This window comes from Photinus pyralis, unplaced genomic scaffold (genome assembly GCF_008802855.1).
Source record: "Photinus pyralis isolate 1611_PpyrPB1 unplaced genomic scaffold, Ppyr1.3 Ppyr1.4_LG6, whole genome shotgun sequence".
Lineage (NCBI taxonomy): Eukaryota > Metazoa > Arthropoda > Insecta > Coleoptera > Lampyridae > Photinus > Photinus pyralis.
The window spans coordinates 25,590,401-25,605,962 of NW_022170663.1; the positions used below are offsets into that span (position 1 = coordinate 25,590,401).

The 15,562-nt window shown below is 43.4% G+C and overlaps 1 protein-coding gene across 1 annotated transcript; it reads left to right on the forward strand.

Moving 5' to 3' along the window:
* The first annotated feature begins 335 nt into the window (after window positions 1–335).
* Window positions 336–11,732, forward strand: LOC116173285 (fatty acid synthase-like). Its single transcript, XM_031490657.1, has 24 exons — window positions 336–412; window positions 460–633; window positions 684–888; window positions 2,509–2,712; window positions 2,760–2,889; window positions 2,935–3,587; window positions 3,731–3,919; window positions 3,965–4,483; window positions 4,532–4,764; window positions 6,753–6,943; window positions 6,987–7,147; window positions 7,193–7,447; window positions 7,493–8,474; window positions 8,521–8,651; window positions 8,697–8,853; window positions 8,900–9,065; window positions 9,109–9,574; window positions 9,619–9,774; window positions 9,819–10,070; window positions 10,119–10,272; window positions 10,318–10,522; window positions 10,569–11,023; window positions 11,066–11,326; window positions 11,373–11,732. Exons 1-24 carry the CDS (start codon window positions 343–345, stop codon window positions 11,715–11,717), a joined length of 6,714 nt encoding a protein of 2,237 aa, XP_031346517.1. The 5' UTR covers window positions 336–342; the 3' UTR covers window positions 11,718–11,732.
* The last annotated feature ends 3,830 nt before the right edge of the window (window positions 11,733–15,562 follow it).

Here is a 15,562-nt window from a genome sequence, read left to right on the forward strand (position 1 = left end):
GGCGCAGCAGTGGTTTCTAATTGTTTCGAAGAATTTTGTATATATGTAGTTACCTCTTACATATCCTGTTCAATAAATTACTGTTACGATAGAATATACTTAATTTGCATAATCAACCAGCTGAGTTAATAATTCTGATGGACATTGAATATTCCAAAATCAAGCATTGTTAGTTACAAACATCCTTGGCATCTTCGAAATTATATTTGACCTACTACCGCATAGATTTCGGAAAGAACTTTGTCCTCGTCGGAGGGAGGCACCTGCATAATGCGTATGTTTTGTATTTAAAGGGCGGCCTCGATTCGCTCGATTTATGTTCCGCTTATCAATTGTACTAAAATGGTTATGGAAAAAAACGAAGGAGTCGCACTCGCTCATCCCTTGCAAGGAGAGGAGGTCGTCATTACTGGTAAGTGAGTTGAGGTGGTGATCAGACTGATGATGTTTAATGCAAAGGAATGGCTGGACGTTTTCCCGAGTCGGACGACATCTACCAGTACAGGAGCAACATCTACAATAAAGTTGACATGATCACCAGTGATAATCGACGCTGGTTACCGACCAACCCCGAGATACCCCATCGTATTGGTAAAATTAATCATCTCGACAAGCTGGATGCTGGTCACTTTGGTATGGCATGGACCTGTGGCTGGGCGTAGGTCTCATCGTGAGTGTTGCAGATTTGCATTACCACGAAGCCAATCAGATGGATCCCATGGTCAAGATTGCCTTGGAGAAGGCGTACGAGGCGATTATTGATGCTGGTTACAACAAGAACGAGATGGACGGTGCGAACTGTGGTGTCTTCATAGGGTGCTGCTTTTCGGAAAGCGAGGAGGCGGTGCATATGGCGACTAACATCAGTCCGAACTTTTCACTGACAGGGTATGTGATCATTCCCATTACGTTGCTTATATTATTTTCCATATGCATTTGAATTGATTTGATTTGAAAACGCCCTGTAGAAATTTCATTTCAGCATAGGCCATTACTAAAACAATAGATCTCCTGTCGCTCAGACTCCGCTACCTTACCTTTTCTGTTTCTTAAAACCAAGCCCAACTTCAATTCTGCAAGAATGCAAGGCTTAGAAGTCTCAAGACCTTATCCCTCAAATCTGCAAAACTTCAGCAATTTTAAAGTTAATGAAAGGGATAAAAACTCAACCATTATCAGAGATAAAAGGCATTTGAGGTGAGGTCCCAGACCGAATTTAGTTCATTTACTGGAATGGTTACCAATCTTCCGCAGTATGGAAATGTCCAAAAGACCCTTACAACTTGGGTTGTGGCAGCCGACAAAAGCGCTAATTAAATGTCTTTAACCTTTTTACTGGTTTTGCCGGTTTGTTTATAATATTAGCACAACTTTGACTAGTAATCTGTCTTTTAACGAAACTTGCCATTCCAAATATAGCGCAACGCAATGTTTTGCACCTTGAACCTTAACGCTTTCGGGGTAATAAATTATTTAAGTGTGAGCAGAATAATCCAATAATGCACCGCTGACGTACCAATATTAATTGTACACTTTTGCCGTTTATTGTGCTTATAAATTCTATACACTGGAATGCTTCTTGTAAAATAAAATTGAAATGCGTGCCACAGCTGAGCTAAATACCGTATTTGTGGACGGATCTTTACGAAATCTTAAAAGAAGTTGCACCTTGAAAATGGAACATGCATGCAAATGTCAAAACGTGTATTACTTATGGGCACATCTAACTTTCTTACTTGTGTTTGAACTGTAGCGTTAGGGTTGTAGATCCAAGGAGCCATAAGCCTTCTATCTAGCTTAGCGGTTAAGCGTTAGGCTTTATATTTAATTTCGAGCATTATGCCGGTCGAATTAGGTTTTCCTGTAGTTTTCCTAATTCGTAAGGTAAATATCGGCGTAGTAGAGAACAACTTAAGACCATCTGCAGGGGCACCTCAAAAAAATCATTATATGGGTCACTCTGTACAGAGAGAGAGAATAAATAAATAAATAATTATTTCGTTCAGGCTTTTCCCTGAACTGGAAGTGGCAGAGGCGTCAAAACACCCCCATCCTCCGATAGGTAATTTTGAGGGTTATTGCAATCAATTGTTCAATGGACGCTCAATTCTTGCTGGTAAGGCTTTCTGCCTCTTGGTTTTGGACGCGTCCATGATAGAGACCAAGCTTGTGTCTGGGTTCTGCTTTCGATATGAAACTTGGATGAAAAAATAACATATGAAACATGCTGCGGTGTTGCCGTTTGCAACTTCTGCAAGAATGTGCATGTAGCGCTTTAGACACTTGAAGCGTAACTAATTTTTCTTGGCAATTTGCCAAAGTTCCATTGTGGACAGTTTACCAAACTTCTTGCAGGGTAGCAGAATGTGGTGTGGTGTGCTCGTGCTCAACATTTGCACGTCCGGTGTGGGTTGTTGCCCTTGACGAAGTTAGTAGGAATAATGCAAAAAATCGCAATTGAATCTCTCCGTACTTGATGTGATATACTAATGCATCCTTCTCCGTTAGGGCTTCTCAATCGATGACCGCGCAACGAATGAGTCACTACCTCAATCTGCGAGGGCCTTCGCACACTGTTGACACGGCGTGCAGCAGCTCACTTTACGCTTTGGAGCACGCGTACCGAGCCATTCGGACTGGTCGATGCGACAGCGCGTTGGTTGGCGGACTCAGTTTGTGTCTAAACCCCATGACATCCCTGCAGTTTGCTCGGTACGTGATGGAGGATGTGAAAGTATCTGGTAACCGCGTTGTTGCAGGCTAGGTGTTCTGAGTGCTGACGGGATGTGCAAGCCGTTTGATGAAGACGCGAAGGGTTACGCGCGCTCTGAGACCGTTTCCGTTGTCTTCCTACAGAAGGCTAAGGATGCTCGACGAATTTACGCACAGGTAACAACCTTCCTTCGTCCGCTTGGGTCTAGTTCTCTCTTGCAGTTGCTGCACACAAAAACAAACAGCGACGGCTACAAGGAGCAAGGGATCACGTTCCCGTCGAGCGAAATGCAAAAGGTCCTCTTAGACGAGACGTACGAGGAATGCCGACTAGATCCCGCCGTAATCGACTTCGTCGAAGCGCACGCCACCGGCACCAGGGTCGGCGATCCCGAAGAAACGGCCGCGATGGAGCAAGTCTTCTGTACCAACCGTGTCAGACCACTAATTGTCGGATCCATCAAGTCCTATCTTGGTCATCCGGAGGGAGCGAGTGGAATGTGCTCGCTTGTCAAGGTTCTGATCGGAATGGAGGACGACTGCATTTTGCCAAACATTCACTACGACAAACCGCGGCAGAGCATAAAGGCTTTGGTCGATGGTAGAATGGTGGTCCCTCTGGACAGAACGCCGTTGCCGAAAAACGGTTCGGGGGTGGTTGCGATTAACTGCTTCGGCTTTGGCGGGTCGAATGCGCACGTTATCCTTAAGAAGTTCGAGCAACGAAAGGTCAATGGAGGACTGCCCGAAGATGACTTACCGCGACTGATGTGCGTAAGTGGTCGCGTGCCGGAATCGCTCAATGCCATCTTTGATGACATTGGTGGACGTAAACTGGACGCTGAGTATTGCAGGTTACTTCAAGAGGCATTCAAGTACGTATCCTTTTCAATTTCACCTCACCAAAATGTAGTATGATCTTTGACCTCACTTCTCTTCAAATATGCGGTTTAAAAAAGCAATACGCTATTACAACACGAATTCTCCTAGCCTATGCAAATATTTGCAAATGTTGTAGGTGCACCAAATTTGAGCACCCATACCGTGGGTACATCATCCACTCCAAGGCTGGCGAGCTGAAACGGAGCTCGACGAGATTCAATAGTAAGAGTCGCGTATGTCTGCTCTTTCCAAGGCCAACCTTAGAGCTCCTGGACATCGGCAGTGGACTCTTCAAATTTTCAACGTTTTCCGCGACCGTACAGAGGTAAGTCGATAATCGCAAGACCGCAACCTCAACCTCACCTTACAGAATCGCCTCACTACTACCGCCCCAAGTTGATGTGATCAAGATAATAAAAAATTGCGAATGTAAAGACGGACGAGAGTTAGTGCTTGCGAGTTTAGCCATTCAGCTCGCCGTCGCCGAGCTGCTCAAGAAGTTGAATTTATCGTTAGACTACACGGCGGGGATGTCCATCGGGGAGTTGTCCGCCAATTACGCAAACGAGAAGATCAATCTCGAGCAGGCAATCGCGGTCGGGTACGAAATTTCTCGACTGGTGAGCGATGACCTACGTCTCGATTACGCCTTAAGTACCAAAAGCTCGGTGCTGTTGAGCCGGCTACAAAAAGTGATACCCAATCCGGAAGGGATAATTCACAGTCTCCTAAATCCTAAACCTTTGGAAGCGCGCGTATTGGAAAGAAAACACTATCCCCGGTTGGCGCTTGTCGTGCTGGGTTCCCAACAGATACGGCTGAACGGTTTCACCTCCTTGAACATTTCAGGCTCGGATGCAGTTACCTCATTTCTGGACGTGGTGGGAAGGTGAGTAGCGACGATAGCGCGATCTTCTCCTACAGAGATCTCTTGCAGTATTTACATGCTGGGCCACAATCTCAATGTGGAAACTCTGTACCCGCCAGTCAAGTGGCCGGTTAGTTGTAGAACGCCCATGATCTCGCCGCTAATAAAGTGGAACTACAACATAGATTGGCTTGCAGATTTTCACTCAGTCTTCAAGAAGGTCTTGCATGCGGGCAGTCAAGTTATTGCTTTGGTTAATAAGGAGATTGACTGGTCTATCCTACCAGGTCACGTCATTGATGGTAAGTCAAGAAACTTCTTTATCAGGTCCCCCCTGGGTCGCTTTCTGAAAGGAGTGCTTCCGACTATCCTTGGCACCCTCCTCATTGCCGTCACAGGGAAAAACGCCTGATAAATCGCATCGATGACATCAGACGTAAGTTGGAACGGATTACACAATACATACAAGGAACTCGTTCTTCAAAACTAAACAATCACACCACACGAGAACAAAATACAAACTATAACGAACATAGAGATGCACAAAAACTATGGACACTACTGATAACAACATTTTATAACAAGAACAAAAAGGGTGTACCAAGTATTCCAGAGGCTGTAAAGAGCAACTCATTATAGACACTGTAATACTTGAACAATTCAGACATAACAAACGAAACGTACACCTTGCATACATTGATTACAAAAAAGCATTCGATTCAGTACCACACTATTGAATACAACAAATGATTATTGCAGATTTAACATACAAATAATGTAAAACATTTTATTTCATACTGCTCTTTTTTCTATTAAAATGCCATACAATTTATCATTATTTATCATTAGAATGTTGTACGCATTCAAATGAGAGCAAAAGTTGATCACTTGATGTGTTTGATCTGACAGTAGTTGGACACATTAATATATGTATAGGTTTCTTACACCGTGGTTTATATGGATGTCAGTTGCTAGGCAACATTTCCAGTCTGGTAAAAGTTTTCAGTCTGGTAAAATACGATTTACCAGACTCAAATGGGTCTGGGAAAGCGGCGATTACTAGATAGTATGAAATAAATTGTATTTTATTTCATACTGTCCGCTATACAGTACATTACATCATTTATTTGAGTCCGGAGAGTGACCTATTACATCACGAGGCCGGAAAGTGTTGCGTAGCAACTGATAATTTTTCTGACAAGAACAAACGTCAAATTTATTTAAGACGATAGCTACCTATTTACACTATTCGAATGCTTTTAAGAATTAATAGTACTATTAATTATACAATGAGAATTATTACTAATTTTAATAGTGGCCCTCGTAGTGGCCTCACCCCCCGTCGCTGGGGACTGTGATGATGGAAGTTCAAAAAGTTTACTCCATCGCACTCATTAATGACTGTAAATACGCGTCTACAGTGTGTTTTTGTGTGCTTCGATTATACAATTCTTCCCGTCGACAGCTACCAGGAATTCCTATCATAATTGCTACTACCTGATGAAACCGAAATTAAAAAGTTGTACAGTTAAGGCGTCATCTAACATTTACTAAAAGGTAATCCTTTGTAGGCGCCTCGTTCATGAATTTGTGTACATCTTCTCCGGAAAAAACTTCAGATTTATTTGGCTGATATCCCATGGATTTTTTAGAAATGCTGTCAACTTGCTTCGCCTTTTCATTTATCATGGTTTTGCACATTGAATACTTTAACCACAATGTAGAACTAGAGAACTTTTCGGCTTAGAAGATGTTTTATTAGTTTAAAGATTGGCTTGTTAGTCCTAATTATTTTCATACCGCATCCAAAATAACTATTACCAGACTGAAAATTTTTACCAGACTGGAAATGTTGCCTAGCAAAATTAACTGATATCCAGGTATATTGATGTGTCAAACAACTGTCAGATCAAACAAATGAAGTGATCGACTTTTGCTTTCATTTGAATGCGTACAACATTCTAATCAAAAATTGTATGGCATTTTAAATAAAAAATAGAGCAGTATGAATTAAAATGTTTTACATCATTTGTATGTTAAATCAGTTAAAGTTACTCGTTTCGAAATTCCTGCATCAGCTACGCTTCGGCAGTAAACATCTCACTCGTTGATTTAGCATACTCATATGTAAATAACTATATTTTTAATTACTATCATTTACTTTACGGGCATCTCCTCATGTTATCCCACATTAATAATAAATTGTCTCACATGGACAGGTGCTCCTCTCCTTCCTCTACTTCATTGGAATTCTAGATCCAAAACCAAGTTTGAAGTTGCACGTGTTTAGGTATGACGATAATGCCCGCAATCGGATACCTCTTCATGATCTGGGAGACGTACTGTAAAATTATGAACGTTCCAATGAACGTTTCTCGGGTGCGTTTCAACAATGTGCGATTCCATAAAGCCGTCCACATGACCAAATTATCGGAAATGAGTTTCAAGGTCACCATCGGCAGAGGAACCAACCGATTTGAGGTAAATTGTGTCTGGACCAACCCCCCTACATAGTACACTTTAGATCGGAGACATCGACGAAGTGATCGTCTCCGGAAGCATACGCACTCTCTCAGACACGGACGAATTCATTGACCTCGCTTTGTCACCTGAAGATGACAGGGGAATCTCCTTCGCAACAAAAGATATTTACAAAGAGCTACGCCTGCGGGGTTACAACTACTCGTAAGTGACTTGGCGAAGGTGATGGTTTGTATTGAATTCTTCTAGGGGAGCGTTTCGCGCGCAGGAAACAGCCCATATAACGGGATTGATCAGCTGGATCAAATGGGACCGTAACTGGATCGCATTTATCGATAACATGCTGCAGACGAAACTTCTCGGAGAAGATACCCGAAGTCTGTACGTCCCCACGTTCATCGGCCAGTTGAAGATTGACGCCATGAAGCACTTCGAGTACGTTAAGCAGTTGGACAACCCATCTCTACTGCCTGTGTACAATCACCGCGAGGCGGATGCCATCAGGTGAGTTAGGCAAACTCTTCGCTGTGATTTTAATTAGTGGAGTAGTTGTGGGGGCGTCGAGTTGCGGAACCTTTACGCGACGCCAATTCAGCGCCGTAAGGTGACCGCCGAGCCGGTCCTGGAGACGCACAAGTTCGTGCCGTTTAACACCGAGCTGCCCATGCAATCTGCTGTGCGCGTCCTGGTGCAGATCTTCCTTGAGAACACACTCTCGCTGAAGGTTAAGATCGTGGAGGTCGCGCAAACTGACGCGATATCTCCAATTCTGCAAGAGGCTTTGAATGATCAGCCGCTGGTTAAGACTGAAGTTACAATTTTGGGCGATGAAAGCTTGAGTGTTCCAAACATGAAGGTCCATAACAAGGCGTTGTCCACCGAAAAGCAGTGCGCGATAGTCATCCTCGAGGGGGCATCAGGTAACCTTGAACTACTCCAGGAGGCTGAAGGCGTCCTCAAGGAGAACGGCATTATTATCTCAAGGGAGGGAGATTATCTTTCTCCAAATTTCCCTGGCCTCGCGCTTCTGGCGCAAATAAAAACTGAAACGGAAACGCTAGTGTTGCTGAGGAAGGTTGTGAGCTACCCAAAAGAGCACGTGATCATGGCTAAGTTTGATGGTACAACTTACGACTGGTTGTCCAAACTTCAGAGTGCCATGCGAAATGAAACCAAAACGTTGGTTGTTGTTGAAAATGAGCCCTTAAGCGGCGTACTTGGATTTGTCAATTGTCTCAGGCGCGAACCTGGGGGGATGAACTTGAAATGCGTGTTCGTTCAGGACGAGGACGTTAAATTTAACCTCTCCGATCCACTCTTCAGCGAACAGCTAAGCAAAGACTTGGCGATTAACGTGTTGAAGGACGGCGCTTGGGGTAGCTATCGCCATCTGCCGCTGGAGCGCTTGAGGGAGGTTGAAAGGCAGCACGTCTTCTGTAACCAGAACGTCGTTGGAAACATGTCGACGCTCAGTTGGGTCGAAGGGTTACTCTCTCATGACAACGCTAAGGAACCCGAACGGACGGTCAAGGTTTGTACAAAGGTTCCACCAGGTGGTGGTTTAACGACTTGTCTAGGTATACGCCAGTTCCATCAACTTCATGAATGTTATGCTGGCTTCCGGTCGTGTTCCTTCGGAGGCGTACACAAAGGATCGGCTTGCTTTAGCCACAGCGCAAGGTGTTGAGTACGCTGGGATTGATGCAAAGTAAATTCTCTTAGTGAGTGAACCTGATGTAACGGGTAATTGTAGGGGCGAGAGGGTAATGGGAATTGTACGGTTGGGGGCTATGGCCAGTTCCGTTGTCCCCGACGGTATTATGACCTGGAGGATACCGGACGAGTGGACTCTGACGCAGTCTGCCAGTGTTGCGATTACCTACTCGACGGTGTTGTGCAGTTTCTTCGTGGTAAGTGTCGGCGTAGCCCTTTCGTCGTTTAGTAGCACGGTTTTAGAGCGCCCATCTCAAACCGGGACAAAGTCTTCTGATTCACTCCGGTGCTGGAGGCGTAGGGCAGGCCGCCATCCACATAGCCTTGTTTTGCAAGTGCCAAATATTTACGACTGTCGGTACCGAGGAAAAGAGGAAGTTCATCATGGAAACATTCCCAGAAATACCAGGTGAGCAAGTAAACTAATCCACACGAACTTATTCGGTCCCTAGCTAGCCACATCGGCAACTCTCGTGATACCTCCTTCGTGCAGATGGTTTTAAAACACACGAAAGGTCGAGGGGTCGACTTGGTTCTAAACTCCCTGGCCGAGGAAAAATTGAAAGCGACTCTTCAGTGCCTTGCACCGAAAGGATACTTCGTCGAAATAGGCAAATACGACTTAGTCAATAGCAACAAATTTGCTCTTTCTGTACTAAGGAAGGGGAGTAGTTATGCCGGTTGCATGTTGGACATGTACTTCAGAGACGCCCACAATCAAAAACACAAACTAAAACAAATCCTGGATCAGTTCTTAAAACAAGGGGCGGTTAAACCCTTGAACATTACCACCTTCAACATGGACCACGTGGAAGAAGCCTACCGTTACATGGCGGCAGGTAAACACATAGGAAAAGTTGTCGTCAAGGTACGCGATGAAAACCAGCAATCGCTCGATCTATTCAAGGCTCTCCCAAGGTATAGTTTCTATTCAAAGGATCGCTAGTGACCGACCATTCCAGATTCTCCTGCGACCCTTCCATGACGTACATCATTTTAGGAGGCTTGGGAGGGTTTGGACTAGAACTGGTTGATTGGTTGATCCTAAGAGGTGCCCGAAAGTTAGTTTTAGTATCTCGAAATGGTGTCCGAAATGGTTACGCAGCGTCCAGAATTAGGTGAGCCCAATTAGGTTTATCCCTTCACAAACATCTTCCCGTAGAGTTTGGAAAATGTACGAGGCTACCATAAGGGTGTCCACAGAGGACGTCACCATCGAAGAAGGTTGCGCGCGACTGTTAGAGAGCTCGGAGAAGCTTGCGCCTGTAGCCGGGATCTTCAATTTGGCGGTAGTTCTTCAGGACGACCTCTTCGAGAACCAGAAGGAGGAGAACTTCGTGAACACGCTCTCGCCGAAGGCCCGTGCGACGCAGCACCTAGATATCCTAAGTCGGCAGCTCTGCCCCCGCCTACAGTAAGCTACCCCAACCCGGTACTTCGCACTGTACTAACCGCCCCTTAGGCACTTCGTTGTCTTCTCGTCGGTCTCGTGCGGAAGGGGCAATACAGGCCAGACCACTTACGGCATGGCCAACTCCATCATGGAAAGGATATGCGAGAAACGGAAACGGGAGGGCTACCCAGGTTTGGCAATACAGTGGGGGGCAATCGGAGAGGTGCGCCTTTCGTCACCGTCCAGAATTCTTCACGTACTATTTTAGGTCGGCCTGGTTGCGGAAATGCAGGAGCAGCACAAAGAGATTGTTATCAGTGGCACATTGCAACAGCGTGTGGCATCCTGTCTGAGCACCTTGGAAATCTTCCTCCTGCAAAACGAGCCCATCGTAGCAAGTATGGTAGTGGCGGAAAAAAAGAACGTCGCGGAAGGCGCCGAAAGCGTCATCACCGTGATCAAAGGCATCATGGGTACGTTTACTTGAACTAGCACCCTCAACTACCTTGCTTTGTTCAGGAATAACCGATTTGAAAACGATCAGCGAGCACGCCTCTTTAGCCGAAATAGGCATGGACTCCATGGCCGCCGTTGAAATAAAGCAGATCCTCGAACGCGACTGTGAAGTCTTCCTAAGCCCCAAGGAACTCCGAACCCTCACTTTCGCCAAACTAAAAGCGCGGTTATCCAAAGAAGCATCCGACCCCGTAGCTTCAAGCCTACCCCCACGCAATAACATCTTCATCGCCCACTTCCGCACGGAGGAGGAATCAAAAATACCATTAAAACAACTGGAAAGTTTAGCTAAAAAAGAAGATGATGCGCCATTGGCGATCTTTCTGCCGGGAATTGAAGGAGTAGCCGAAACCATGGAGTCCTTGGCTAACAAGCTGAAGGCCCATGTAGAATGCCTCCAGTACACAAACGCCGCTGGTGATTTCCGCTTGGAATCCTTCGCTAAATCACTATCAAAAGTAATTATTTCCATCATTTCTTCTTTTCTAATCGGATTTTAGCTAATACCCCACGTCGAAAATCACTTCAACCTCGTAGCATATTCGTATGGTTGTGTGGTCGCGTTAGAGCTCGCTTCCATTTTAGAAGTCCGTGGATTGATCGGAAAAGTGGTTTTAATCGACGGCGCGCCGGAGATGCTAAAGAAACTCATAAAGGTGCAGTACCCGTCGGAACACGAACCGGAGGCCTCATTGGAGACGGCCGTACTGTTTAACTTAATCACCTCATACGTACCCATGGAGGCAACAATAGGGCACAGGGTAAACTTTTCCTCAATCCACACACCATTTCATCGATTTTTCTTAGGAAACTGTCCGCCAGTTGCAAACGTTGGAAGAACGCGTCGAGTACCTACTGGAAGCGATACCAGAAGGAATTCCGCATTCGAAAGAGTACCAAAGGCGGGTGGCCATCGCCATCTGCGAGAAAACGAAATCCGTGTACAACTACGAGGCGAAATTTCCAAAGCTGAAGTCGGAGGTGACGCTAATCAACCCGAACGAATCGCCCTTCGTCAACTACGACGAGGACTACGGACTGCAGAAGTTGTGCGAAAAACCTGTTCAGGTTCATACGGTCGAAGGAACCCACATGACGATCGTGGAAAATCCCGAACTTGCCGACTATATCAATAAGATAATCAACAATTAAAGAGTAATAGTTAAATTGTTGTTCTTTTCCTCAAATACTGGTAAAATGTATACCTAGCAACCAATGAGAACTCGACTATCATTTTAAACAAAATTCATTCCGTTGGTTGCTAGGGGGGGGGGGGGGTAGTCAGTATTCCAGGAAAATCATTGAAAAACGAAAAGGTTGCGATCAGGTTTTCTGTGGATTAAGAATACTATGAAAGGTTTTCAGACCTTGGAAAGTTTAGATCCAAGATTATCGCACTCTTCAGGATATACGAAACTTCTTCAACTTTTTCAATATCCTCATTGTCCCTAATACTTGAAAACTCTCGAGCGTCTTTACTGCATCTGGTGTCTCTACCGTCTCCATCACTTTCACCGTCTTCACCTTTTCTCTTTACCAGCTGTCTTTCTTTTCTGAAGAACAGCATAGCAGGGCTGGGGAAATACGTATATAACTGTGTAACGGCTTTGTTAGAGTTAAATAAATTATAATCCCTACGGAACTGGTAAAAATGTTCTTTAACAATTAATTTTTTGTAATGAGCTAATTCAATCCGCGCCTAGCTCAGTAATAAATTAACTTTTAATCACTCTTGGGTAATCATTTCCCCTTATAATCTTGATGCTTTGGCTTATTTGAATATATTGATGATTAGAATATCGTTCCAGCCTTCCAGCGCTCCTCCTTTAGCGAATAATTCTTCTCTCCCACCCAATTTTTCCTAACAAAGTCGCAGAACCCAAACACCGAAACGGACCCAACGAGAACCAAGCGTGGGCCACATGAAATAGTATAGCAGAAAATCTGCCCCCCCCCCCCCGTGCTCTTTTGACCTTTAGAACCCCGGAACACTGTGACGTTTTGTGTCTTATCGCTTGCACACTCGCTGCTGATCTGAAATCGCTTTATTCTCTCGCATTTTAGTATTGTCCTCTTTCACTATGGACCCCTGCGCCCTATACCAGCAAATTTGTGAATTCGAAACCAAATCCTTCTAAACCTCAAGCGACCACCTGTTACAATGGGCAGATGGTGAGAGAACACACGAACACAAGGTACAAGGAGTTGATAATGTAGGGGGTGTCAAAATATGGGAAATAGGAAAGGAAGGACACACATTAAACTAATAGGGAGATGCGGAAACGAGGAGAGAAGAAAGGAGAAATGGAGAGAAATAAAGAAAGGAAATGTAGACCGCCAGACTACCTGATATCATACGGAAATGTAGAAAGAACAATAAGGGATATCGTTACATTTGTATCAGGTGTGGGGTTTAATTATAAACAAGAAACGACAAAATGATTGGTGTGGCAACACATAGAAGATCCTTATTGTTCATTGTTTGTTGCTAAGGATCAACATAATTTGTTGCTAAGCGAGTTGCGAAGTAAATAATGTAATGTCAGAATAATAAAAATAAAAATACAAAGATCAAGTCAAGAAGCGTATTTTTATTGAATAAGAGTGGTTTTTACGGGTAGTAGAATCCATTCTCAACATTTTGGTGACCCCGACGTGATTGTGTTGTGGATAAGCGTATACGATTTGTTTGTACTATGGATAAATATAAGAAGGCAAGAGCACCAGTACGGACCCAATTAACAAGGTTAATAATAATACAATAGGAGATTTGCTCAATCAAGAATCGGTCGATGAATTAACATTACAAGTCAAGTTAGAAAGTTTACACGAGAATGCTCGAAAAATCGACGATTATGACAGTAATATTTTGGAGTTAATGGCAAAAGATGATAATATAGGAGAAGATTCACGAGAAACTGAGTTTCTCGCACAAGAAGAGTATAAGAATCTTATAGGATGGCTAAAATAAGAACTGAAAACTATTTTGAAGGTAAAAGGGTCGCGACTAATGATAATGCTTCAAATGTGGTAGTTAGTGAAGGACTTTCGTCTACAGTAAATGTACGAACCAAATACCCAAAAATTACAATTAAAAGGTTTGAAGGCGATTTAAAGGAATGGTTAGGGTTCTGGGCTCAATTCAAAAATATACACGAAGATCCGCAATTGCCTGTTTCAGAAAAGTTTCAATATTTGGTGCAGTCAATTATATTATTAATTATATTATATTATATTATATAATATTATATAATATAATATAATATACCAACCTTGGGCAGATTCGACCTGGTCATTTGAATCAGCTAATGTCGATGAGTCACAAGTTGTTACAGAACTAAAAAGAACTCGGGTAACTCTAGTTGTTGGTGAAATACTTTGTAACTGGTCAGAGGAACTATGCAAGCGGGGGGTAAAATACTCCAAAATATTAAAAGTAGTATCTTGGATTAAACGATTTGCATGTAATTCACGTGGTGGCAAGATTACAGGCCCATTAACAGTTAAGGAAATCAATGAGGCTGAAATTGCAATAGTTAATTTGATTCAGAGAGAACGTATTCTGAACCAAGGAAAGAATAAAATACGAACGATTATTGATGATAAGGGCACTATTCGAGTTTTTACAAAGATTTCTCGGAAAAATGACTCATATGATTTTAAGTATCCAATATTATTACCTGCTAAACATGTACTGGCTGATTCATTGGTTAGGGAAAGTCATGAAACTAATTCTCATGCCGGGACTCAAATAATGATGAACAAACTTAGAGAACGGTTTTGGATTTTTAAAAGTAGAAAATCTATCAAAGCGATTCGTGAAAAATGTGTTAGGTGCAAAAGGTACGAGGCTAAGAGTTTTTCGACTGAGGCGGTCCCTCTGCCTAAAGATAGAGTAGATGAAGCCTCAGTGTTTCAGATTATCGGAATCAACCTAGGCGGTCCACTTTATTTAAAAGATAATAGTAAAAGTTGGTTTGTTGTTTTCACTTGCGCTGTGTACCGTGCGATTCATATTGAGCTTGTGAATAGTTTAAGCACTGAAGGTTTTTTATGAGCATTACGTAGGTTTATTGCTCGCAGGGGGCGTCCAACCATTATTTATACTGATAATGGAACAAATTTTTTGGGAAGTGAAAATGAATTTCGTGCATTAGTTTGGGATTATATTTCTTCTATGTACACCACTCAACGTATTCAGTGGAAATTCATTCCTCCCACTGCACCATGGTGGGGAGGATGGTGGGAGCGTATGATTCAATTAATAAAAAAATTATTGGTTCGAGTATTAGGTAGATCATTGTTGCATTATGAAGAATTGCTCACTGTTCTTTGCGATGTGGAATCGACTATTAATGATCGTCCACTCACTTACATGTCGGAAGACATTGATGATTTGAAACCATTATCGCCCTCGATGTTTTTACGAGACAACCCCACTAGTCAAGTATGTAATTGATATAGACAAGGTAGAAATTACAAATTTTAATAAAAGACGTAGATATCAAGCTAGGTTGAAGGCAGACCTTAGAAGTAGGTTCCGAAAGGAATATTTGAGTCTGTTAGTGCAACGTTCAAACGAGAAGGGAGGAGTTAAGCCGAAAATGGGAGATGTTGTTATTGTAGGAAATGATGGGACTAAGAGAGGGAGTTGGCCTCTTGCTCTTATCATAGGAATGTATCCCGGGTCCGATGGGGTGATTAGAGTGGTTAGATTGCGTACTGCTTCAGGGGAATTGGTTAGACCAGTTCAACGGTGTTATCCCTTAGAAGGTGGGGAATCTATACCTCCATCAAATGTTAAACCTAATGATAGGGTCACTGAAGTCGTGAGACAGCCTGTCGCTGAAGTATGCCATGACAAAAAAGAGGAAAGTATTTTGGTCCCCATAAGACAGACTCGAGGAGGTCGTGCGACTTGATTTGTGTATTTTTTTGTAATATTTCATGTTTAATTCTTGTAAAATGAAAGGTGGGAGTATGTGGCAACACATAGA

Coding starts and splice junctions, on each gene's coding strand:
- LOC116173285 (XM_031490657.1), top strand. CDS start 343: ATGGTTATGGAAAAAAACGAAGGAGTCGCACTCGCTCATCCCTTGCAA. Junction 4,484..4,531: donor TTTCTGGACGTGGTGGGAAG/GTGAGTAGCGAC, acceptor GATCTCTTGCAG/TATTTACATGCTGGGCCACA. Junction 9,066..9,108: donor AACATTCCCAGAAATACCAG/GTGAGCAAGTAA, acceptor TTCGGTCCCTAG/CTAGCCACATCGGCAACTCT.